The sequence below is a fragment of the Furipterus horrens genome, unplaced genomic scaffold (genome assembly GCF_987537825.1).
Source record: "Furipterus horrens unplaced genomic scaffold, mFurHor1.1.pri manual_scaffold_10, whole genome shotgun sequence".
In the NCBI taxonomy this organism is placed as follows: Eukaryota; Metazoa; Chordata; class Mammalia; order Chiroptera; family Furipteridae; genus Furipterus; species Furipterus horrens.
Genome location: NW_028327180.1, coordinates 66,142,646 through 66,170,139, shown reverse-complemented (window position 1 = coordinate 66,170,139; position 27,494 = coordinate 66,142,646). Strand labels below are relative to the sequence as shown.

The following is a 27,494-nucleotide window of genomic DNA, read 5'->3' as shown; positions in this document are numbered from 1 at the left end:
CTCCTCTCCCCTCCCCTCCCCTCCTCTTGCTTCCGCGCACGCCCCGCCCCGTGAGCTGCCACGTGAGGGAATCCACTCGCAGCCTATGGGCGTCAGCTCCACCCCACGCCCCCACCTTGCCCCCTGCTCCGCGCGCCGCCACGTGACGGGGCTCACCGCCAGCCAATGAACGCCGGCTTTGCCTCGCGCCCCGCCCCGCGCGCCGTGGCCGTTTGAAGTGACTAATTTCTGTCATATGACTGAGGCGCCCATGGGGGTGGCAGGGCGGCTCTAGGATCGGGGGCCTACCAAGCGCCCTGAGTAGCGACCCCGGCTTGCCTGTGGCCAGCATGGCTCCTACTCTGTTCCAGAAACTCTTCAGCAAGAGGAATGGGTCGGGCGCGCCCGGTAGGGACGCGCGGGACCCGGATTGCGTGTTCAGGTAGGGCGCTGCGGGGCTGGGGGCGCGGAGCCGACGGCCTTGTGGCTGTGGGCTCCAGACGCGCTGGGGCCTTCGGTGTCCACGCCCGCACTGCAGCGCGGCGCTGGGACGGAGACCCAGGCCGCAGTCGGAGCGGCTACCCAGCAGCGGACCTGAGCTGGAGGGTCGGAACGAGGTCCTTTCACCCCACCCCCCCACCCCGGGTCGCCCCTTCCTCCTCCAACAGGCCGGTTTGTTTACGTTCTGCTTGGCAGCCACGCGCGGCTCTGCCTCTCCGGACCGAGCACCGCTGCCTGAGCGTGAGGTCCACACGCTTTTCTGGCGGCAAGGAGAGTTGGGCGCGGGCTGGATTGAACCTCAGCCGCCGTCCTCCAGGCGGAGAACTTTTCCCCTCCTCCCCGTGACCAGTCGCCCTCTGGGTGCTCCATTCCAGCTGGGTTGGTGATGTGGAGAGAGCTGCTCGTTTTGGCCAACCTTTTGAGTGTAGGGAAGGCTGGAGGAGCGCGTGGGCAAGATGCCATTCTTGCAGGTTTGGAAGCTAAAACTGGAGGTGTGCGGTTACCGGACCCAGCGGCCTCAATGTTATCGAAGGAAAAATGTGAAACCTAAGAGATTATGTTTACTACTGACCAGACTGAAATAGGACCGAATCAAATGAAGCATGGCTGTAGAATTGACCATAGAACCATCCCCTTCGACCTGTTACTAAAAGTAGTCTTTAAAAATTGAAAACGATAGCAAAATATTTTGTGATACTACAGGCTTTGTTCATTTTTGGTTGCTATACCTGTTGCTGGTAGAAAAACTTTAAAATTGTCAGACTTGATGTCATATAAACCTGAATTAAAGGTGAAGTTTAGCCGCCGGACTGCATTTGAAGAAGAGATTATGTCTTTCAAAACAGCCTTCATAATTGTTGCGGTGTGGAAACTTATATATATAGATAGGCTAAATGTCAAATATCACTCATACCTGCTAGGATAGGGAGAACCTGATTGTGCAGTGGTAGTGGGAAAAAATGAGAATCTGTTGAATTTTGCAGCAGGCGAAAGTGTGAAATGACTACTACAGTGGTTTAAAAAATTGTGGCATTAAAATTATTCACTCTTGCTGATGCAGGTCACATTAGTAAATATTAGTAAGACATGTGAAATTGAAGTAGTAAATGGAAAGAAATTTAACTGACTTTAGAGGAAGAAACAGCTCAGTTTTGGTTCTCTTGGAAAAGTGCTTGCTAAAAGACAATTTTCTAGGTTTTGGTCTTGTCCACTGGGAAATAAATGCCTTCCCATCCTTATGTAATGACTTTCTTTAAACATTTCCTTAGTGTTTTCCTTTTGAAAAAGAAAGTGTTGTCTACATCATACTACATTGAGCCGTCCAGCAGATCAGGAGTCAGTAGAATGTGGGTTTAGGAAGGATATTAAAAAGGTGACCGCTGTATAGGCTCTCTGTTTCTGGGCAGAGGTCGACTTTGGGATACTCAGGTTTTCAAGGAACTCAGGTCATGTGAAAAAAACACTTCCATGTTTGTTTTTTAAAAATGTGAAGTCTACTGTATAGTTGTGTAATACTGCTTAAGAGTTGGCCAAAGCACTTTCTCAGTAGTTGTCTCATGGTATTTCCCAACAACCTTGTGAGATAGGACAAGTAGCAGTATAGATAACTACATGATACTTTTTCCAGTGAAAATAAGTCATGTGTAAGCGTAATAACTGCAGTACGGTAAAGAAGTGATTAAAAATAAAATGTGTATGAGTGTACATGTGAGAAAATGAAAACTGGTTAATGTCACACAGCTAGTAAACCTGCAGATCTAATTAACCCACATCATTTTTTTAAACAATTTCTTTGAGCTATAATTTACATACAATAAAACCAACCATTTCAAGTACATTATGTTGAGCTATAATTTACATACAATAAAACCAACCATTTCAGGTACATTATGTCTTTTGTTATATGTGTATAGTTAAGTGCCCACCACTCCAATGAAGTTTTGGAGCACTTGCCTCTGCAGTCAGGCAGTCCTTAACCGCTTCTCACCTAGGGCAGCCTCTGATCTGCTTTTTGTCTAATGATAGAAGTTTTGACTTTTTAAGAATCTCATATAAATGTATTCACACTGGTAATAGTTTCTTGTGTCTGTCCTATTTTAACTCAGAGTGATGATTTTGAGATTCATGTTGTTGTATTTATTAGTAGTTTCTCACATTTTATGGCTGAGTAGTATTCCACTGCATGGGTATACCCTAATTTGTTTATTCACCAGTTGGCAGACATTTGTGAACAAATCTTTATGTAGACATATGTTTTTATTTCTCTTGGATGGGTAATTAGCAGTGAGATTCCTGGGTCATATGCTTAACTTAAAAATAAATTACCAAACTTTTCCAAAGTTATATCATTTTGTATTTTCACCAGTAACATGAAGGTTACAGATGCCTCACATCTTCTCCTGATATTGTTAGTCTATTTTGCAATTAAATTTTTTTGTATTGTAAAAAAAATAATAATAATAACAAAATTTATTGTAATATTTACTTTGGAGTCTTTTTTGATGATATCCATTCTAGAGGGTGTAGTGATATCTTGCTGTGGTTTTAATTTCATTTCTAAATAACATATGATGTTCAGCATTTTTTCATGTAATCTGCATTTTTGAGTATACTAAAATTTAGTGTTCCTTTCAGGAAACCATGTTTTCCTTTCTAGAACCTTTTTTTTTTTTTTTTTTTGGTTTTGTTTTAGGCAGTTTAAGTTGTTAAATCAGTAGGCTTGGACATATTTAGCCCTTGGTGACTAACTATAGCTCAGGCCCTAAGAGTCAGTTTCCTAGGAAAGCAACATACTAGGCCCAGTGGTGATAAGCTGCAATAGGACTCTGATAGGAAAAACTTTTGATAAAGAAGCTTTAGGGCCCTTTTAATATTGTCTTTCATGGTTACCCCACTGGAAAAGATGGTTAGGCATCATCCATTCCTTTCAGTCTTCACTCTTAACATCATTACTTATAGATTTCTGTGTGCTTGTTTTACCTAAGCTTCTTGAGCTGGAGATGAATGTGAAGGGTATCGCAGGGAAGATATTATTTCAGTCACTTAGAGAATTAAAGCAATAGTTTGTTTTTGTCCCTCAAAGAATTTGGGAAAGAAAGTACACCTTAGAAGATACTACTTTATGATTTCTCTATCAGGCAGCTTTCCAGTGAAAGTAAGAATTAAGTATAAGCCCAGTACCTGCAGTACATAAAAAATGATTGTTTTAAAAGTAATCTTGAAAAAAGTAATTTGATGAAGAAGGTTGTTTCATAGTTAAATGTCTGTAGGATATACGGTAATTCATGTTTGAAAACAATTTCTATATATTTGTTTTATTTCTGATGCATGAACATTTGTTCATATTGTGTGTAGCAGGAGTTCTTAACCTGTTGAAACAACGTAATTGGTCTTTTGCCCTCTTGCCTTTCTCCAAACCATTCTCAATATTGTATCTTTTTAAAATACATATGCAAGTTGATCATAACTAGCAAGCAAAATGGTATAGAATTTAATATCTTCATTTCAGTTATTTCAAGAATTAGAGAGATAAGTTATATAAAGTACTTAATGCAGTACTTAACCTCATGGCTTTCAGGAACCAGAAGTTGTTACTATAATGATCTCATGTGTATGTGTGAAACCATTCAGTTTAGGCTCAAACTCCTTAAAGTGGTACGATATGGTGTGTGGCTTTTGCAAAGACTCAAGTCTTAACTTTTTAGAAAATTTCCATAAAGCCATTTTTTAAAACATAGACATTAGTCTATCATTATACTTAACAGAATTAACAGAAATTTTAAATATCATCTATTCTTAGTCTATATTCAAATTTTCTTGGTTGTCTCAAAATGTCTTTTTATAGTAGGTTTGTTTGAATCAGAACCTTATGAGTTTGCATATTGCATTTGCAGTTATGTTGCTTAAATAAAATTTATTCTATAACAGTCTTCTCCCCCTTTTAAATGTGATTTGTTGTTGAAACTGGGTTATTTTTCCTGTAAAATTTCCCATATTTTCTATTTGGCTGTTTGCTTCATTCCAGTTTCCTTTAATTCACTGGTTCTCAGCAATCTTGTTTTAGTAAGCCCACTCCAGGTGATTCTAATGCTCATGTTTGAGAACTACTGTTAGAACCTATTCTCTATTTCCAGTGAACTGGTAATTAGAAACTTTATTAGATTTAGGTTCAGTTTTGTTTTTTTTTTTAAATAAAAATATTCCATAGATGTTGTGTGCTTCCTATCCATCCGAGTTACATAATGTCTGGTTGTCTTCAGTGATGCTAAGATTGATTAATGATTTCAGGTGGTATCAGCCTTATTCTTCATTATAAAATTATTCTTTCACTAATGATTTTATCACCTTTTGTTGATTATTGCCTGAATTCATTATCTTGTTAGGGTATGTGACATGGTGATACCCAAATCCTAATTCTTTCTGTATTTATTTCCTGGAAGAACTTTCTCTTAATACCTATTTGGTTGCTCTTTGCCACAGGAGAGGCAGCATAAACATTTGATTGTTTCTTGTTATCATTTACTCAGAATAGTTTATAATGAGTTTTTCAGTGAAGGTTTTAATTTTATTTATCATTTTATTGCATCATGAGCTCTTCGATTTTAATGTAGTAATCCATTATGGTTAAATTGTCCCATATATGGCCACTGGGAGACTTTTCAAATTAACTTATGTGCCCTTTTGATGTGATCTCATTAGTCTTAGATAACTTCTTGCTTCCTTTTGGCCTTTATTCCCATCTCCCTTTCCTATGATTTTATTTTATTCCCTTGGACTTGTTTTAGATTCTGGTATGTGCCATGCTGTGCTGTTCCCTGCTCTTGGCATAGTCTGCTATATCTTTTTCTTTAGCTTTTGTTGTGATCATCTGCACTTATCCTAATTATCCTTCCTCCAGGAAGCCTTTTCTGATTTCTCCCAGATTGACTTAGGTTTTATAATTTCTTCTGTAGTTTATTGCCTTTTATTCTGTGACATTTATCACAGTTATCATTACTTTTCCACATCTCTTCTTTGCTTGAGAGCTCTCTTCAACTTCAAGGTGTATTTTGGAGTTAGAGCCCTGTAGAACCACCTGATGAGTTGTTTGTGGGGAACAGATACCTAGGTTTCTGCCTGGAGCAGTAAGGTGGACACCGTTTTATAAAGGAGAATATAATATTGTGGAGGCCTACCTTGAATACCCCCCCCCCCTTTTTTAAAAAGACTTGGATATTTATTTAGATTTTATTTATTTGTTTTTAGAGAGAGGGGAAAGGAGAAAGAGAGGGAGAGAAACATCAATGTGTGGTTGCCTCTCACGCGCCCCCAACTGGGGACCTGGCATGCAACCCAGGCATGTGCCCTGACTGGGAATTGAACCAGTGACACTTGGTTCGCAGGCCGACACTCAATCCATTGAGCCAGAGCAGGCAGGGCTGAACACCCTATTAAAAGTAGCAGCCCTCTTCCCTATTTTCTATCAGAAACACACTGTTCATATGCTTCAGAGCCCTTGTTACAATTTACCTGTCTTCCCCAAGTTCATATTATTGGGCCAGTGTAGAGCACAGTACCTGAGCATATGCGTAGTAAATATCTGTAGGATGAATATATGAAATAATTTTGAGGGCTGAGGGAGAGAATCAAAATTCTATTTTGGACAATTGGTCTAGTTTTAATTGCCAATGAGATACTTATTTAGATATGACCAGTAGACAGATAATAAAGTAAGTTTGGAGTTCACAGTAGAGGTTGGGACTGGGGATATGAATTGGAACTTACTGTCAATATTAAAACTAAGGGAATGGATAAAATCATTATAGGAAGAGGGTGTGTATAGAGAATTGGAAGGAACAGGGCTTTGCCCTGAGAAATAAAAAATGTACAGATGTGGGAGAGAAAAGTATGAAGAAGGAAGGACCAAGAGAGATATGGGGGAGAGCCAGAGACAGCTGAGAAAGGGAAGTGTTGCAAAAATGACGGAATGGTGAACTGTTTTGTATGCTGATTACTGACAGGTCTTGTGAGATGAGAAACAGAAAAATGTCTATTGGATTTGTCAAGTTGGAGATAATTGGTGACATTAATCTTTTGTTTGTTCCTGAGGAGGCATGTTTGGGAGGGGGAGACAGTATGTTAGGTGTGGAGTAAATGAGAGGTAAGGAAATGGCTTCACTCCTAAAGCATCCTATTTCTGTAGGAGAGACAATCTGTAGCACTGAGTTATTTTTTCATTTTCAGTGTTCTGATTTTTGTCTCACATTTTGAGCTGAAGTTCTTAAAAGCTAGTCTCTCACACAACGTTTCTCTCCCTTTCTGTCTCCCTCCCTTCCTCTTCACTAAAAATAAATAAATAAAATCTTAAAAAACAAAAAAAGCTAGCTTTTTAACATTGTCAGTATCTGTAAAAACCATATTTCATAAGTTTTGTTTTTTCAATGTAATTTTTTAAAATATTTGCTGCATTTGTAAGGGTTTTTATTATTTTTAATATACTACCCCTCCAGCCCTGGCCCAGTGTCTCATTTGGTTGGAGTGTTATCTGTACACCAAAAGGTTGTGGGTTCGATCCCCGGTCAGGGCACATACCTAGGTTGTGGGTTTGATCTCCGGTCAGAGGGTCAGGACTGGAGTGGGAGGCAACCAGTTGATGCTTCTTTCTTACACAGATGTTTCTCTCTGCCTCTCCTTCTCTCTCCCTTTGTGTCTCTGTAAATCAATGAAAAACATATCCTTGAGAGAAGATTTAAATAAATAAATAAATAAATAAATAAATAAAATGAAATACCACTCCTCCATAAATTGTACCTTTTAATCTTATAATAGAAGTAATGGTTTTAATTTTCTTTATAGAAAATCCTGTGTGATTATATTAAAGTGGAAAGTTGAGAATTATAAGTAAATACACATTAATAATCTATGGTGTCAATATTTATTTCTAAGTTTAATTTTGCAGTAAAAATGAAAATATACTTTATCGTTAATTTGATTTGCTTTTCCATTTCTGTGTGATGGTATTAATATTTTTTAGAACCACAGTTATTGACAGAAAACAGGTTAGTGAAAAATGTAGCTTCAGTAGTCAGTTTATAAAACTTGGGCCTCATTTCTTACTAACATAATAATTATTGTCTTAAATCCTGCTGAGTTTAAATTCTTTTAGGAAAGACATCTTTAAAAAACTCCCTATATGAAATGCAACAGAAACTTCTGATTACCACATTTCATTTATTAAACTGTTTATTCAGATTTTGCACTATCTTCGTTCTTTTCCATTTTTCACTGTTATCATCTTCATTTAGGCCTTCAATGCTTTTCATAAAAATTTGCTACAGCTATCCCACTTTTTGTGTGTTCCCCTCTACACCACTCTCCTGCATTGATTTTCCTAAACTATAATTCTGATCAAATCCCTCAGAAATCTCCATTGACTCCCTGTTGCTTAATAGGAGATTACTTTGTGCCAAGCACTATTTTAAGTGCTTTACACATTAATTTATTTAATTCTCACAACAGCTTAATAAAATAGGTCTGATTATCCTTATCTTATAATGAGGTATTGGAGGCACAGAGAAGTCTAGAATCGTGCTTCAGGTCACATGGTAAGTGATGAAATTAAGATGTGAACTGCCATTTGAGTTCCAGACCCTTTGTGTTTAACAAAGTCCAAACTCCTCAGCTGGGCACGTCATTCTCTTCTAGAATTGAAGCTTGATGTGATGGACTAGAGTTCAGATCCCCACCCCAATAGATTCCGTATATATAATCTTGGGAAGCAGTATCATGTGTCAGTATTGGTTGGGTGTATGTGTACAAGTCTGAGTGGGGGAGTGGGTGCTGGGGATACAGTCCCAAGTGTTCATTGCACCTACCATCTTAGAGTTGTTTTGAGGATTAAATGGCATGGAAGTCACTCAGATGTTAGAATTTCTCCTCAGACTCCCTCACCCTGCAGTTTATCCTTTTTAATCTTATAATTTTTTCTCTAGCTGCAGATTCTGAATCAGAATAATTAATTTCTTGAGAATAATCTGGTTCATGTGTTTGAATACTACTTGGAGTAATATGGCTACAACACATCTTTATTTATAGTCCCAATAGAACTCATGTTTTCCCTCTATTTCCCCATCATGGTAGTTATTTTCTTGTGTTGTAGTTGCTTGTTGATGAATCTATATCCTTCAATAGACTGTAAGTTCTATAAGGGTACAATCGTTGTCTAACTTGTTCAGTGCTGTATTCCTGGTGGTTGGTTCACAGGAGGCATTCAGTAAATACTTGATGAATGAATGAATGAATAAAAATAGTCACTGAATGGAAAACATTTTAATTCATTTTAAAAAGGTGTTTCTGTTTTGGGTTGTTTACCTAAAATCATTCATTCAATGAGTAACTCAAGCAGGTTTTTATTTGATGTCAATGTTTACCAATTTAAAGGAAAATTTCATTGTTATTTTAATTTTTTTAAGATAGCAAGGATGGTCTGCTTTTTCAGATGTAGGTTAGATCATCCGTTTGTATTCTCTGTAACATCTCATACTTTCCCTTCCTATCACTTAACCACATTCAGAAGTGTGTGTGTGTGTGTGTGTGTGTGTGTGTGTACCCAGATGTCTTCCCTGACAAATTCAGTATTTGCTAAATGGATAAAAGAATGAATAAATGGACTAATGTATTCTTTTTCTGTAGTGGGGAGTTTATTTCAAGAATGCAAGAGGTTTTGGAGTACCATGGGATTCCTTTTCCACTTGAGCGTTCAGAGTCTTTAGACCATATACCGTTGTTAAGCAGACCTTTGGGGAACTGGAAAAAGTTTAACCTATCTTTTGGGGGGCACAGCCAGAGCTCTAGGGACCTGCTTCCTTATACTCACACTGCCCAATGTAGAGTGTCCCTTGATACAACAGCATTTTTTCCCAGGTCACCCTATAGGTGGTTTGTCATGTCATGTACTTTTAATTCTTCCTAATCAAAGCCTGATGATTTGAGTGGCAGAGTTGGTTTCAAGAGCTTGTAGGATGAACCATTTCATTTTACACAGTTATGATCTCATTTGTAGGGTGCAGCTGGAGGCTCTTTGCAGCTTTCTGGCCTGCTTTCTTCCCACCTTGTTGTGGTCTCTTATATAATTTTTAAAGATTTACATTTATATCCAGAAACTACATTGTGAAGTTTATGAGAAGGTTAATAAAATAGACCTGTGATATGACTCCCACAAATATGGATTTTGTATTTTTGTATTAATTTTGATTAATTCCTAGTTATTTTACAATATAAAACATATGGTATACCTTTATAGGATGCAGAAATATAATAAAAATTATTTGTGAAAAATTAAAATATTATAATTTTTACCAAAGAAATACCTGAACATAAGTTAAACAGTAGACAGTAAAACCCCAGATTACTACAGCAGCTATGACATGAATGGCTCCAGGGCCCTTGGAACTTCTGACTGACTAGCTAGGCAAGCTCATCATTTTTGACAATCTGGCTATAAATTTAACATGAATCTTTTGCCCCCATCCCAACAACACTGTGGTAGGAATTTATGTATAATAAGACCCTCTTGATCCTAGAGGCAACTGCTTTTTCAATTATTTTAGCTGTTTCTTTGAGTATTTACCTTTATAGTACTTACAAATAATATGAGTATACAGTTTGTTAAGAGATTTATTCATCTTAGACATTATGTATTAATTTCCTATATTGGTAAAGGTTTAGGTCTTAAACATACATACATATACAAACACTCACACATACCCTTCCCTTCCCTCTTCATTTTGCCAATATTGCAATGTTTGGATACCTTACATGATCAAGGTTAGCTATATATACATATTATTATATTGTAAATATTCACTACTGAGCTAAGTATATTTTATGTTTTCTTGTACTTTTTATAGGAATTAATTGCCTTTTGGGGGAGTCACCTTGTTTTCTTTTAAATCTTTATCCAACTATTTCTACATCCTTCAACATCTCTACCCCCTGCCCTGCTCCAAAATGGCTCTCAAAACAACTTATCTTGTACTTAAACCTGTCAGATATTTGATTAGTTCACTTTTTTTCTTTTTTTTCCTCCTTCATATGTCCTTGGAACCCTCTGCCCTTCTCCATCTCTAATTTGGACTGCTTGCCCAAAGCATTGTCTGCTCCAAAGCATTGTCATGGGGCTTCCTTTGCCTTCTGGAAATTCCTTTGACCTCTTTTCATTAAAATCTTCTCTTGACAGGCTTCCATGACATTTTTCTCTTTGTATTATTCCATTGCTTTGTTGGTACATATCCTTTTAAGAGCTTCCTGAAAATGAGTGCTTGGGAGATGAATTTTTTGAGACTTTATTTCTATGTTTGGTTGGTAGTCTGGTAGATATAGAAATCTATGTTCAGAATTATTTTAACTCAGAAATTCGAAGGCTTTGCTCCATTGTCTTCTGGCTTCCAGTATTGCTGCTGAGAAGGCCAAAGTTGTAACTCAGGAAGCTTTTGGAATTTTTTAAAGTTTCTCTTTACCTTTTTCTGAAATTTCACAGTAATGTACTTAGTTTTATCTTTTATATATTTTAAAAGCAAATTACTTACTGACACTTGATGGGCTTTTCAATCTGGAGATATTTTAGTTTGGGGAATTTTCTTACACGATTCTTAAAGAAGATCCTTTAACATTTCATGTAATACTGGTTTGATGGTGATGAACTCCTTTAACTTTTTATTGTTTGGGAAGCTCTATATGTCCTTCAATTGTAAATGACAGCTTTGCTGGGTAAAGTAATCTCGGCTGTATGTCTTTGCTTTTCATCACTTTCACTATTTCTTGTCACTCCCTTCTGGCCTGCAAAACTTTTGTTGTGAAATCAGCTGACAGTCTAATTGGTACTCCCATGTAGGAAACTTAACTGCTTTTCTCTTGCTGCTTTCAAGATTCTCTCTTTGTCTTTAACCTTTGGCATTATAGTTATGATGTGTGTTGGTGTGTGCCTCTTTGGATTCATTTTGTTTGGGACTCTCTGTACTTCCTGGACTTGTATGCCTATTTCCTTCACTGGGTTAGGGAAGTTTTCTGTCATTTTTTCAAATAGGTTTTCATTTTCTTGCTGTCTCTTCTCCTTCTGGCACCCCCATGATGCCAATGTTGGAATGCTTGAAGTTGTCCCAGAGGCTTCATTCACTATCTTTATTTTTGGGATTTTTTCTTTTTTCTGTGTTGATTGGGTGATTTTTGCTTCCTTATTTTTCAAATCACTGTTTTGATCAACAGCTTCATCTACTCTACTGTTGATTCCCTGTAAATTCTTCATTTCACTTAGTGTATCCTTCATTTCTGACTGGTTAATTTTTATGGTTTCTATGCTCTTTTCTGTGCTGTTGAAGTTCTCACTAAGTTCCTTGAAGTGAGCATCGTTATAACCATTGTTTTGAACTCTGAATCTAGTAGTTTGCTTGCCTCCATTTCATTTAGTTCTTTTTCTAGAGATTTCTGCTATTCTTTCATTTGAGACCTGTTTCTTTGTCTCTGCATTTTGGCTGCTTCCCTATATTTTGTTCTATGTATTAGGTAGATCTGCTCTGTCTTCTGAACTTGGTAGAGTGGCCTTGTGTAGTACATGTCTTGTAGGGCCCAGTGGTGCACCTTACCCAGTCACCTGAGCTGAGTGCTCCAGGTACACCACTGTGTGGGCTCTGTGCACTGTCTTTGTGGAGCCTTGATTGCTGTTGGCATCATTGGGAGGGATTTATCTACCAGGACAACCAACTGCAAGGACTGGCTGTGACTACAGCTGTGGTGGAATAGACCCTACTACAGAGCAGGACTTGCTTCGGTGGGGCTTTGGTGCTCACCGAGTCTGCCCTTGAGTCTGTTGCTTGTAGAGGTGATAGGGTCGTAATCTGGATTTGGTCACCAGGTATGTTGGCTCTTGGGGAGTCCTGGGAGGTGCATGGTCAGCCACCACCTGTGCCCTGCCTGACGCCACCCAGCATGAACTACAGAGTGATCTTCAGATGGCTGCTGCTTGTACTGGGCTTGGAGGTGCCCATTGAGGCCAACCTGCAAACCAAGGCTGGCTGCCTCTAGTGCCAGGCCTGGCACCACTTAGCAAGAGGTACAGGGCACACAGCGGCCAGATGCTACTTGTTTGAGAGAGCTTAGGAAAGTCTGAAGTATGAGGTAAGAGAAGTCATTCATATGGAAAAGCCACTGGAAATGGCCTGGATGGGGCAAGGTCTTAAGGAATCATCTGGGTGGGGGAAACAGTGTGAGCCCGGTTGATAGAGACTCAGGTATGGCACTTGCCTACTGATTGTCCAGGGTGTGTGGGGGTGTTTCAAAAAAGGAACAGTGGCATCTGCCAGCACTTGTGTGTGACAGAGGCTACCCCCACTACTACTCCAACAATCACACTGATGCCAGACAATTCAATTTCATTCCTTCCTTTATGACCCTGGTTCCTTTCAAGCTGCTGCCCCAGGGCTAAAGCTTAGAGGGACTGAGTCCTATAAGTCTGTGCGTGGGCCCTTTAAGAGGAACTGCATGGAACTCAGAAGCCCTCTGTCTCTCTTAGCCACTATCCCTACTTTTTTTTTACAGCCAGAAACTATTGGGATTTTTCCTCCTGCACTAGACCCCTGGGCTGCGAGGTGTAGAGTTGGGCTGGGTCCCCTTGCTGCTCAGGGGCACCTCCACAGACAAGATAACCCTCCTGATTTTTATCTGCCACGTGTGGGTATTGGACGAGCCTGTTCTGTAGTCTCTGTCTGTCCTCCCTGTCTCCATGTGGCTTCTTTAATTCCCTAGTTGTAAGACTTCCATTCAGCTAGAATGATGGTGGTTCTGTAGTTTCATTGTAGTTTTGATGTGGTTGTGGGAGTATTTGAGTATGGTATTTACCTATGCTGCCATCTCAATTGGAAGTCCCTTTGTGAAACTTTTAGTAGTCAAGTCCTCCAGGGGGAGCTTCCTGTATGGATCCTTCAAGTTTCTTTCTTTCTTTTTTTTCCTCTCCCAATTTCTATCTCCTTCTCTTTCTATACTAATTCTGGGAGATTTCATCAACATTACTTTTGGGTGAACTCTTGTGTCTATTTTTATTTTAGCTATCATATTTTTTTAAAAATATTTTATTTATCCATAGAGAGAAGGGAAGGGAGGAAGAAAGAGAGGGAGAAAAATATCAATGTGTGGCTGTCTCTCTCATGCCCCCAACCAGGGACCCGGCCCAAAACCTAGGTACATGCCCTGACTGGGAATCGAACCGGTGACCTCTTGGTTCGTAGGCTGGCACCTGATCCACTGAGCCACACCAACCAGGGCTCAGCTGTCATATTTTTAATTTCTTAAGAGTTCACTCTTATTTTTCATCATCCCCTGTTTTACAGTCCCATGTCTGAACCTCTCACTGAAGTCCCTAATAACCTTGAGGTAGGTGCTTTGACAGTTTCCCAAGAGAATAGACATCTGATCTATATAGGGAGTAGGACTAAGAGGATGGAGTTCAACTTTATATCCTGTGAAGAATATGCTTTTTGTTCCTGTGCCTCTCCTCCACTTTCCAAAGTGCCTCATGTTTCCAAGGGATTCTGAGGGGACAAATCTTTTGGTTGCTCATTGACATCCCATATATTAACATTGAGATTGTAGCTGCTTCTCTTTTCAAAAAGCTGCTTCTTTTCATCTTTCAAATGCAGTCAAACCTTGGTTCTTGAATGTCTATGTTCTTGAGCAATTTGGTTCTCGACCAAGTCATTCATGGAAAAAATGTCTCAGTTGTCTAACAAAACTTTGAGTCTTGATTCTATATTTGAAAAACCTTTTATGCTGATACCTGTATGATCAGTCATGTGTCTCTCAGGTGACAAAGGAGATTCGGTTCTTGGACAAATTGCTTCTTGGAACAGTTTTTCAGAATGAATTACATTTGAAAACAGGTTCCACTGTATTTATTGAAATCTCTTTATCCTTGAAAAATCTCCTTTCATATTCACTTTGTGATAAAGACATGTATGTGTGTGCATATACAGTAGTCCCTCTATATCGTGGTTCACTTATCGCAGCCTCACTGTATCGCGGGATTAAAGAAAATATTATATTTAATTATTTATCGCGGGATTTTGTGATACTGTATATTTAGGCTTAAGAGTGTAGAATATGTTTAAGAACATAAGTAGTGTTTATAAAAGCGTGGAAAAGGTTAATAAGGGAGTGGGAAAGGTTAATACGGGACTGGGAACGGTTTATAAGTGTGTGGGAAGGGTTTATAAAGCCTTAAAAATATATAAGTACTAAAATAAATGTAAGGTTCCTACTTTGTGGATTTTCACCTATCGTGGGGGGTGGTGTCTAGAATGTAATACCCGCGATAAGTGAGGGAGTACGATATTTCATTTACTACCATTTTAATGAGATTTGAATGTATCAGTGCACCTTGTTTAACCTGAAAAATTTTAAAGCTTTTTATTATGAAAAACTTCCAACAAAAAAGTAAAGGGCATACTATAACAGTACCCATCTTCAACAGTTATTACCATTTTGGCTTTTTGTTCCCCAACCCTGCCCTGCCCCTGCACACCACCCCCCCACCCCTGCAGCTTATTTTAAATACTAATACTATAATTTTCTGTTGTTGAAGTATTTTAAAGGAAACTGTAAACATCCTGTCATTTCACTGTGAATACTGGAATATGAATCTCTAAAAGATTACTATTATCTCTAAGAATGAATGATGATTTCTTAATAGTTAACGCTCAGTTCACATTCAGTTTTCCATAATTGTCTCAGAAATGTCTCTTTAGAATTGGAAGTTTGAATTAGGATCCTAATAAGGTTCACATATTAATTTGTCTGTAGAATGTTCCATATTTTGGATTTGGGTCTGATTTCTTCCTCCCTGTGTCCTTTATCTTATTCCTCTCTACAATTTATTTTCTTTAAATTGGGAATTAGATTTAGAGACTTGATTGGATTCAGGTCCAGATTTGTGTTTGGGGGGTTGTGGTGGTGGTGGTGTTTTCTAAGACTACTTCATAGGTATGCTGTATACTTCTTAATGCATTTTACTGGGAAGTACATATTCTCTGGTTGTCCTGCTTTTAGTGATGCTAAGATTGATCAGTGGGTTCAAGTGGTATCTGCCTGATCTTTCCAGTTTAAAGTTGTCCATCAGTCATTCTCCTAATGGTTTTAACATCTATTGATGATGATGATTACTGGATTATTTCATTGGGGGCCAGTGAAAATGTAGATTGTTGGGCTCTATCCCCAAAAATTTATATTTGTAACAGATTTCTAGTTAGTACTGAACTAATGTATTATTTTATTAGGGTTTGGAAAATAATTACTTATTTTTTTTCTGAAATTGGTCTGTATAGGAAAACAAATTATAAATGTTTTATTTACCAATATTCAGAATAATGATTTGATGCTGTAGCAACCTTCACAGGAGACCAATGAGGTGGTTTTGATTGATGTTTATTTTTGTTGTGTTTTCTTTTATTTGATTCACTCCATTGCAGCCATTATTTTTTTGGTGAACCATCTTTGGCTAGAGGGAGCCTTTTCAGATTGGCTCCAGTGTTTTTTTGACATGACCTTAGTAGAGTTTCTGGCATGACAGTATGCTATTACAGGCATATTCTGATCCATACATGAAATCAGCTGTTTTCTCCAGTGATCACAGCTCCTTTTGGTAGGAATGGTATTTCGTGACCTCTCTGTATCCTGGAGGCCTTCATCCCCAGAGCTTGTCATTATTTCTAGGTCATTTCAGAGGACAAAAACAAATGTTAATACTATTTCTAATTTAAATTAAATTTCATGGTGTCTTTAATTAATTTTTTTGATTTTATATTTTTATCCCTTACTGTGAAAATCCTGTTTCCTAACAATATTGCTATAATTACATAATTGGGTAATTTTGTAACATATATATTAGTTTCAAAACAACACTACCAATATTATTGCTAGCTATAACACTGTTGAATGCAGCTTAAGGTTTCTTTGAGGTGCTTTGCTTCCCTTTTTCTCTTCTCCCCACTCCTGCTCCTTTCCCCTCTTTTATTTCCTCTCCTCTCCTCTCTTCTCTTCTCTTCTCCATCTCTGTAGTATATTCAGCCTATCCTGACTAATATACAGTCCCTTGTATGTATTCTAGTGGAGAAACTCTTGCATATGTGACCAAGAGACGTATACAAAAATGTTAACAGGAACTGGAATGATATAATTTCTGGGCTGTATTGTGGAGTCTACAGTGTAGGAGAGGCATTGTTTTTTAGAGTCATAGATCAGTTAAATGGCCATGGTAATGATTTAAGCAAAAAGTAATTTCTTTTTTTCAGATTGTCTGAGAGCTCATCATTATGCTTTGAATTATGTTTACTTTTCTATTTTTGTAGGAAGTGGAAATTTAGTTTCTAATTTTATGACCTATAGCTTTTTTGTTCATTTTGTTTTACCATTATATTGGATTTATGTGAGCCAACATGCCTTGAAAATGCAGAGAAGGTACACAAAGTAATATAATGCTATATCAGTAGTTTTGCATTATAAAATGTTTATAATATGTTTTCTGTATTTTGTCTTGATGTGCTGGCATTAAGATATTGTATGTTCGGATCATGTTCCAGTTAAATCTCATATATACCAGGGAAGCAATTCTCAACTCTGGCTATGCTTAAAACCATCAAGGAAGCTTTAAAAAAATCCTGATTATGATATTTGTGGTTGAGAATCACTGGACAAGAAAAGAAAATGAAGGGAAAGATGGGTGCCTTTGGACAGATAGGGCCCATCCTAGGAAAACAGACAACCAAAAAGAAAAACCCCAATTGTGAGCACAACACTACAGCAACTTTATTTTTTTAATTAAAAAGTTTTTTCAATTATAGTTGACATACAATATTGTATTTGTTTCAGGTGTACAACATAGTGATCAGACATTTATATAACTTATGAAATGATCACCCTAAGTCAAGTACCCATAGTTATTGCAATATTATTGACTACATTCCCAATGCTATACTTTATTGCCGAAACTTTTTATAATTAGCAATTTGTACATATTAATCCCTTCCCCCCACTTCACACCCATCTCCCAGTCTCCCTTATTACAGCTACTTTTGAGTTATTTGATTGATAAAATTCATATTCTAGAGTAGAGTAATTCTAGATTTAAGCCATGATACCATATAGAAAATTAGGATTATTTTTGGTTCTTTTTCTTAAGGAAATGTTTTTGGTGTTGGCAACATTTCTAGTGAACTAGCCAGTTTGATGTTATATTTATTCTTAAACATATTATTGTTTTACCCTTTTATTTTTATTTTTTAAGTATATATTATTGATTATGTTGTTACAGTAATTCCAATTTTTTTTGCCCTTTGCTCCCCTCCGACCAGTAACACCCTCCCCTCCAGCAATCCCACTCCACTTAGTTCATATCCATGGGTTGTGCATATAAATTCTTTGGCTTCACCCTTTCCTATATTATTCTTAACTTCTCCCTGTCTATTTTGTACCAGCCAGTTATGCTTCTTAGTCCTTGCACCATTTCCCCATTTCTCCCCCTTCCTCCTCCCAGCTGGTAACCCTCCAAATGATCCCCATACCTGATTCTGTTCCTATTCTGGTTTGCTTAGTTGGGTTTTGTTTTTATTTTTTAAATTCAGTTGTTGTAGTTGTGTTTGTTTTCATTTTAATGTTCATAATTTTGATCTTTTTCTTAAGTAAGCCCCTTTGACATTTCATATAATAATGGCTTGGTGATGATAAACTCCTTTAGCTTTACTTTGTCTTGGAAGCACTTCATCTGCCCTTCCGTTCTAAATGATAGCTTTACTGAAGAGAGTAATCTTGGTTGTAGGTCCTTGCTTTTCATTACTTTGAATACTTCTTGCCAGTCTCTTCTTGCCTGCAAAGTTTCTTTTGAGAAATCAGCTGACAGTCTTATGAGGACTCCCTTGTAGGTAACTCTGCTTTTCTCTTCCTGCTTTTAAGATTCTCTCTTTATCCTTCACCTTTGGCATTTTAATTATGATGTGTCTTGGTGTAGTCCTCTTCAGGTCCAACTTGTTTGGGACTCTCTATGCTTCCTGGACTTGTATGTCTATTTTCTTTGCCAAATATGAGAAGTTTTCTCTCATTTTTTCACATAAGCTTTCAATTTCTTGCTCTTCCTCTTCTTCTGGCACCCCTATGATTCAGATGTTGGCATGTTTAAAGTTGTCTCAGAGGTTCCTATGCCTCTCCTCATTATTTTAAATTTTGGTTCCTCTTTCTGTACTGGTTGACTGTTTTTTTCTTCCTTATGTTCCAAATCATTGATTTGAACCCAGGTTTCCTTTCCTTCACCATTGGTTTTGTGTGGATTTTCTTTCGTTTCACTTAGCATAGCCTTCACTTCTTCCCTTATGCGTCTGCTGTACTCAAGTATGTCTGTCAAGCCTGTGAGCATCTTTATCACCACTGTTTTGAATTCTTCATCTGTAAGGTTGTCTGTCTCCTCATCTGTGAGGTTGGCTATCTCCTCGTCGCTTAGTTATCCCACTGGAACCTTGATCCGTTCCCCCTTTCGGGCCCTACTTCTCTGTCTCCTCATCTTGACAGGCACCTGTGTTTGTTTGCCCCTGTGTCTTAGGTAGAGCTGTTGCACCTGTCACGTTGTAAGGCAGGGAGGCTTAGGTATTCATCAGTAAAGGCGACCTGTTTCACCACGTTGTGGTGCTGTATGTGGAGAGGGGCCTGAGAGGGAACAGTGCCACTTCTGAGCACTCACCCCTCTTCCAGGCACTTCCAGGCACTTCTCCCACTTCCGCATCGGACTGGCGCCCCTCTAGCTGTTGCCCTGGCTGTTGTTCCCAGAGTGGGTGGGTTTGCAGACGTTCTAGGACCATGGGGGCCCTTTAAACAAGCAGACTCTGCTGAGAGACCGGTAGTTTCTGCATCTGCCCCCACCCCCACTGGTTTGCACAGTCAAAAGCAATGAGGCTTTATTGTCCCCAGCGCTAAAACTGAGCTGTGCAGACTTGTCAGGTGTCCCTCCTGACTTTTTTAAACCTGTGACTGCTTTCCGCAGGCCTCCTGCTGCTACCACCACCGCACCGAGTCCTCTCCACCCTGACTCTGCCCCTCCTATCTGTCTGGATGAGTATTTCATCTTTATATCTTTGTTTGTTGGACTTCCATGGAGCTCAAGTTTCTGGAACTTCTGGTTGTGTCTAGTTTTGAGGTAGTTGTATTTCTTCTTAGTTGTGGAGGTAGATGCAGCATGTCTGTCTAGACCTCCATCTTGGCTAGAAGTCTCAACAAAAAATCCAAAAATTATTTTTAAATTGACTTTATTCAAATATGATACACTCAATTAAATGCACCCTTTTAAGTATATATGTGTTAATCATGCCTTTTTATTTTCTGTGTTTTGATATTTGGGCCCTTCTTAATCATGGAGACACTCACTGCCCCTCCCAGCTAATTTCTAGGGATGGATAGGAGGGACTCTCCTTGGAGAAGTGAGCCCTTCATTTACAGACCAGCCAATACAGAGCTTACCCTTCCAGCCACCTCCTTTATCGAGCCTCTTACACTCCTGGGCAACTGTTTCTCTGCTTTAATCACTCCAAGGCCAGCTTCCAGCCAAGGTGGGCAGTTCCTATACTGTGGAGACCACTGAAATTATTCAGACTAGCCAATCCTAAACCTGCATAACTTGCTTACCCTGCCTTGCCCATTCTTTCCTTTGAAAACCATATTTAATAAAGGGAGACATTTTTCTCTCATTTCCTCTAACTCCTGACCCATTCTGGAGCTGCTGCTTTTGGCCTGGTGTAGTATGGCTTCCCTTCTGCTTCTAGGTAACTGTGAGTATAAACTCCTTCCTTCACAACAGTCATATCCATGTCTTTGTCTTACCACATACCTGCTTAATACAAATCCTGGGTTCATTTTATAACAATATAGTCATGTGAGTTTTGACAAATGTATGCACCTTTGTAACAACCACTACAATCAAGACATAGAACTCTTTGTCATTGTAGATTAGTTTTGCCTATTCTAAAATTTCATGTAAATGAAACCTTTACAATATTTATTCTTTTGTATCTGGTTTCTTTCCCTCAGAAGAGTGTTTCTGAGATTCATCCATGTTTCTGATTGTTGAAGTAGCTGATTGCTTTGTTTTTTCTTTTTAAGGTTTTATTTGTTTGTTTTCTGAGAGAGGGAAAGGGAGGGAGAAAGAGAGAGAGAGAAACATCCATTAGTTGCCTCTTGCACATCCCTAACTGGGAACCTGGCCTGCAACCCAGGCATGTGCCCTGACTAAAATTGAACCAGCGACCCTTTGGTTCACAGGCTGGCACTCAGTCCACTGAGCCACACCAGCCAGGGCTATGGTTGATATACTAAAATATGTTTATCCGTACACCGGTTGATATTTGGATTATTTCCACTGTAGGGCGGGGGAGGAGGGATTATGTATAAAACCACTCTGAATAGTCATATGTCTTTGTATGAACATTTTTTCATTTCTATTGGGTGAGATACTTAAGAATGGAATTGCTGGATTGTAAGCAAACCTATGTTTAACTTTATAAGAATCTGCTAAACTGTTTTCCAAAGTGGTTGCACCATTTTACTTACTGCAATGTATGTTAATTCCAGTTTTTACCAACATTTGGTGTCAGTCTTTATTAATTTTAGCAGTTCTAGTGGGTGTGTAGTGACATTTCAATGTAGTTTAATTTGCCTTTCCATCATGTCTAGTGACGTTGAGCATATTTTTTGTGCTTATTGGCTTCATATATCTTCTTTTGTAATGTAGCCAAATATTTTGCCATTTAAAAATTGGATTACTTCTTATTATGAGTTGCAAGACTTTTTAAAAATATATTTTGGATAACAGTTTTTTGTTAGTGTCAGGGCAGCCCTGCTTTGAGAAATCACCCAGAGACCACTGTGGGATCAGGCAATGGGGTTTATTGAGGTTTTGAAAAAGGGGAAGGGAGTGGAGGAGAGAGGCAACTCCCAGACCAACTCCAGGGCCCATAGGAGCAAGGGGAATGGGGAGCAAGGGAGTGGGGAGCAGGGGAGTGGGGAATTGGGGACTCCCGGTCCTCCTGGTGGGCCTGTAGGAGTCACACCTGCACTTCTACATATCTGCAGGCACCTTTTTTGTACTTGTCAACCACACATTTTGGTGAGGGTGAGTTTGCTTATCAACATATTCAGTAGGTAATTTACATCTCATTGCCCCCCTCCCCCCAGGTTAGTTAACATATCGGGCTAGGTCCATTAACATTTCCCCTAGGAAAGGCTAAGTCCATCAGCATATCCTTTGGGAGCCCCAGCCAGGACCAGGTTGATTAGCATATACCAAAAGTCCAGGTGTACATTCTAGCTGTCTTCTTGTTCTGACAGGTAATGTGCGTTGCTGATTTTCTCCAGTCTCCGGTTTGCACCTATTTTTAACAGGTGTCCTTCAAAGATAAAAAGTCGTACATTTGATGAAGTCTAGTTTATTTTTTAAATTTTACAGTTTTTTTGTGCTGTAAGAAATTTTTGCTCTAATATGGGTATTTCTGCTGTGTTAGAGATTTTAATAGTTATTGAGCTTTTATATTTAGGTCTATGACTCATTTTGAATTAATTTTTATATGTGGAATGACAGGGTTGAGCTTAATTTTTTCCTTATGAATGTCTAGTTTATCCATTTGTTGAGATGTTATCTTTTTATTTTTTGCTTAATTAGAATGTGTTAACATGTATCTTGTGTATTGATACATTCTAGTTCAGAGGGGATTTCTTAATGAACAGTCCTAAGTGCCATTCTTCATATACTTGAAGTACTATAGTGTTAAGATTATGTCTATTTTTGAAATGTAAAAAGAGAAATTGAGATTTTATTTCAATAATTAGCCAAAACACAACTCCTTGTACATAATATGCTTAGAATATAAGAATGTTTGCTTGGGACTAAGCCTTAGCTGCACTTAAAAACTGAAAATATTTTTATTCAGCTAGTCTAAGCAGTCTAGGGGGTGAAAAACAGTAGAAGACTGCTCTTAGTAAAATCTTCAACCTCAAGAAATTTAGACTGTAGAGGCAGAGATTCTGTATATATCTAAAAAGAGAACAAATACTAGGTAATATATGAGAAAGGGGATGGCCTTTATTTTCTGATTTGCCAATGGTTCTCAAACTGGTATGGCATCAGAATCATCGGTGGACCTCTTTAAAATATCCTTCAGCTTGCCCTTCCTGGAATTAAGTCTCTTATATTTTAGAGTAGGTTTTGGGGCAGGTGACTTTTTTAAGCGCTCCGACATGATTTTGATGTATAACCCTAGTTAATAATCACTGATTATACTCTTCTTTCTCATTTGTCCTTAGTCATCCTGTGAGACAAGTAGTATTAGCTCAGTTTTGCATATGAGGAAGATAAAACTTAATGTCATTAAAAACCTTTTTCCACAGGTGATAAAACAGGGACATTCACAGAAGACATTTTTAAGTGGTCTTTACATATTTTGAATGATGTTTAACCTCAATAATTAAAAAATACAAATAATGATAATTTCATGTCTATAATTTACTGTCAGTCTGACAAATATTAGAAAGAAGAATACCTTCTTATGACAAAAGAGTGGTGAAGCAAGTCCTGCTTTATGATTGTGTGAGCGTATGTGGGTACAGCTATTTTGGAGAGCCTTAATTGTGAAACGGTAATCATATTAGCATGTTCTGATAGTCACTGAAGCATTATTTGAAGTTGCTTCCAACTTATTACTGCATTCGTAATAAGATTGATTTAATAAATTATGATACACAAGTCCTTGAATGATGTCATTTCGTTCAGAGTCGTTTCACTGTAATGTTGATGAGATGCCTAGGAACTTAACTTTTTTGTATATCAGTTATTAGCCTATGGTAAAATTGGTTTTGTTACATTATTTCACTTAAAGGTGCACACCTGTATATACATTAGAATACTGTGTAACTATTAAGTAGAATATGGTAATTGTATTTCCTGGTAGAGATTTCCATATACATTAAATGAATTTAAAAAGCTGGAAAGTAGTATGCAATATGATTGTGCTTTTATAAATATATGCATGTTAACTATTTTTTACCCTCACCTGAGGACATGCTTATTGATTTTAGAGAGAGAAGGGAGGGAGAAATGCACCCTGACGGGGGACTGGGCCGAACCCACGACCTAGGTATATTCTCTGTTAGGGAATTGAACCTGCAACCCTTCAAATATGGGATGATGCTCCAGCCAACTGTATTAACATGTTTATTTATACGTCTGTTGAGAGTGGAGAAAGATTGGTTAGAGGGTTTTCCACATTTTTTTACTTGTTTATATTCCTTTGGCAGTATGTCTGTTGCTTCTATAATTTAAAAAATATAAATATGAAAAATATAACTTGTTGAAGATCAGCACAACTGATAAGTGGTAGAGTTAGGACTTAGAATTATTAGGCTCCACAGGAGAAATTTTCAGAGGAATATTTACAAATGAATTTTAACTGATTTGCAGTAGAAAAACATTTATTTTTTTAATTAAAAAAATTTACGTACAAGACTTTTGGCCAAGATGGAGGCCTAGACAGACACACTGCATTTCCCTCCACAACTAAGAAGGAATACAACTACCTCAAAACCAGACACAACCAGAAGTTCCAGAAACTCGAGCTGCATGGAAGTCCAACAAACAAAGATATAAAAAAGAAATACTCATCCAGAAGGTAGGAGGGGTGGAGCCAGGGCGGAGAGGATGCAATATGGTGGTGTAAGCGGTGGCAGGCCAGCAGAAAGTAGTCATATATTTTAAAAAGTCGGGAGGGACACCTGACAAGACTGCACAGCTCACAGTTTCAGCGCCCGAGACAATAAAGCCTCATTGCTTCTGATTGTGCGAACCAGTAGGGGTGGAGGCAGATGCAGAAACTACTGGTCTCTCAGCAGAGTCTGCTTGTTTAGAGGGCCCCCACGGTTCTAGAACGTCTGCAGACCCACCCACTCTGGGAGCGACAGCTAGGGCAACAGCTGACAGGGTGTCAGTCCCATACGGAAGTGGGAGAGGTGCCTGGAAAGGGGCAAGTGCTGAGCGAGCGGCATTATTCTCTCTCAGACCTCTCCCCCACATACAGCACCACAACGTGGTGAAACAGGTTGTCCTATACTGATGCATACCTAAGGCTCCATCTCTTACAACATCACAGGAGCGACAGCTCAACGTAAGACACAGAGGCAAACAAACACAGGAGCCTGTCAAGATGAGGAGACAGAGAAGTATGACCCAAAAGAGGGAACGGATCAAGGTTCCAGTGGGAGAATTAAGCGACAAGGAGATAGCCAATCTCACAGATGAGACAGACAACCTTACAGATGAAGAATTCAAAACAGTGGTGATAAAGATGCTCACAGGCTTGACAGACATACTTGAGTACAGCAGACACATAAGGGAAGAAGTGAAGACTATGCTAAGTGAAACGAAAGAAAATCCACACAAAACCAATGGTGAAGGGAAGGAAACTGGGGTTCAAATCAATGATTTGGAACATAAGGAAGAAAAATACAGTCAACCAGTACAGAACAAGGAAGCAAGAATTGAAAAAAATGAGGAGAGGCATAGGAACCTCTGGGACAACTTTAAACATGCCAACATCTGAATCATAGGGGTGCCATAAGGAGAAGAGGAAGAGCAAGAAATTAAAAGCTTATGTGACAAAATAATGAAGGAAAACTCCCCAAATTTGGTGAAGGAAATAGACATACAAGACCAGGAGCACAGAGAGTCCCAAACAAGCTAGATCCAAAGAGGGCCACACTAAGACACATCATAATTAAAATGCCAACAGTGAAAGATAGAGAATCTTAAAAGCAGGAAGAGAAAAGCAGAGAGTTACCTACAAAGGGGTGCCTATAAGACTATCAGTTGATTTCTCAAAAGAAACTTTGCAGGCAAGAAGGGACTGGCAAGAAGTATTCAAAGTGATGAAAAGCAGGGACCTACAACCAAGATTACTCTATCCAGCAAAGTTATCATTTAGAATGGAAGGGCAGATGAAGTGCTTCCCAGACAAGGTAAAGCTAAAAGAGTTCAGTATCACCAAGCCATTTAGGTATGAAATGTTAAAGGGACTTATTTAAGAAAAAGAAGATCAAAACTATGAACATTAAAATGACAACAAACTCACAACGATCAACAACTGAATCTAAAAAGTGAAAATCCAAGTAAGCAAACCAGAATAGGAACAGAATCATCGGTATAGGGATCATTTGGAGGGTTATCAGCTGGGAGTGGGAAGGGGGAGAAATGGGTAATGGTGCAGGGATTAAGAGGTATAATTGTTTGGTACAAAGTAGACAGGGAAGTTAAGAATAATATAGGAAAGGGTGAAACCAAAGAACTCATATGCACGACCCATGGACATGAACCAAAGGGGCTGGGATTGCTAGGGTACTGGGCAGAGGGGAGCAAAGGGGTTAAAATTGGGACTATTGTAACAACATAATCAATAAAATATACTTAAAACAATTTAAAAATTTACATACAGTAAGATTCTCTTGTTCTGAGTTTTCTTAAAATGAACATTTTATTAAGGAATAATACGAAAAATGTGCATATTTTAACTATTTAGCCTAGTAAATTTACACACTGCCAAGTAGTACTCAGCTGAAGAAGCAGAAATTTGCTTGTGTCCTTGAAGTCTTCCTCATGACCCTCTTAACCCCCACTATCCTGAATTCTAATACCAGGAATTCGTTTTGCCTGATTTTGAGCTTTATATAAATGGAATTATAGATATGCATACTTCGGCTTCTTTTTTTGTTCAACATTATGTTTGAATTTATCCATGTAATCTGTGTGGTATAGTTCATTCTCATTGCTGTAAACCAGCATTTCTCAAACTTGGCCCTTTGACATTTTGAATGGGATAGTTCTTTGTTATGGGGGTGCTTTCCCGTGCATTGAAGGATGTTTACCAGCATCCCTAACCTCTACTCACTAGATGCCAATAGGACCCCCAAGTTGTGACAACCTAAAACATACTCAAACATTGCTGAATGTCCCCTGGGTGGCAGAACCATCCCTGGTTGAGAACTACTGCAGTACAGCGTTCCATTGTGTGAGTAGGCCACCATTTATTTACCCTGTTTTGATGAATATTTGGATCGTTTGTAGTTTCAACTTGTAATGAACAATGCTGCTATGAACATTTTTGTATGAATTTCTTTGGGGAAGATGTGTACAAATTTCTGTTTAATATGTACTGTGGATTGAATTTCTAAGTTATCTGATATGTGTATGTTTAGCTTTATTAGATTTTGCCACATTATTTTCCAAATTGGTTATGCCAATTTTTACTATACCAGTTAGGTATCAGAATTCTATTTGCTTCGCATTCTAATAAGGCTTGAATTTGAACTATGAATTTTTGAACTTTAGGGCTTGACTTACTCTTTTTTGGTGTACTCTAGCTGGCAGAGTAAATGACACACAGAAGATGCCAGTTGCTGAGTGAATGAAGTCATGAATTCTGGCCTTTAATGTCCTCTGATCCTCATGGCATGTAGCTTAACTCTGGCAGTTGGGGAGCAGTTAGTTATCCATTACAGGTTGCTTTTTTCTAAGTTGATGAGTAGATCTCTCTTCGTGCTAACAGCAGCAGCTTTTGTGCTCTGTAGATATGGCCATGTTTTCACTTTCTTGGTGAGTTTCATATATATATATTTCTCTATTTAGTGAGGGAGAGAAACATCAACCTGTGGTTGCCTCTCGTTCACCCCCAAGTAGGGACCTGACCCACAACCCAGGCATGTGCCCTGACTGGGACATGAACTGGCAACCCTTTGGTTCGCAGGCCAGTGCCCAGTCCATTGAGCCACACCAGCCAGGGCAGTTTCATATCTTGACACAACCGTCAAAGCCAAATGTCAGTAACTGATTTTAAAGGTTTACCGAAATTGTTTTTAAGCTCTTTCATTCAAACTAGACTTGCCAGTCAAATGAGAATATGTTTTCCCTCTTATGCTGT

The 27,494-nt window shown here is 38.6% G+C and overlaps 1 protein-coding gene across 2 annotated transcripts in view; it reads left to right on the top strand.

Annotated features, from left to right (window-relative positions):
* The first annotated feature begins 251 nt into the window (after nt 1-251).
* Nucleotides 252-27,494, top strand: part of FNIP1 (folliculin interacting protein 1) — a 134,966-nt gene continuing 107,723 nt past the window's right edge. For both annotated transcript variants that reach the window (XM_090288012.1, XM_090288011.1), the window contains exon 1: nt 252-421. In XM_090288012.1, the coding sequence (XP_090144138.1) occupies nt 330-421 (92 nt within the window). In that variant the 5' untranslated portion in view covers nt 252-329. The remainder of the gene's footprint in view (nt 422-27,494) is intronic.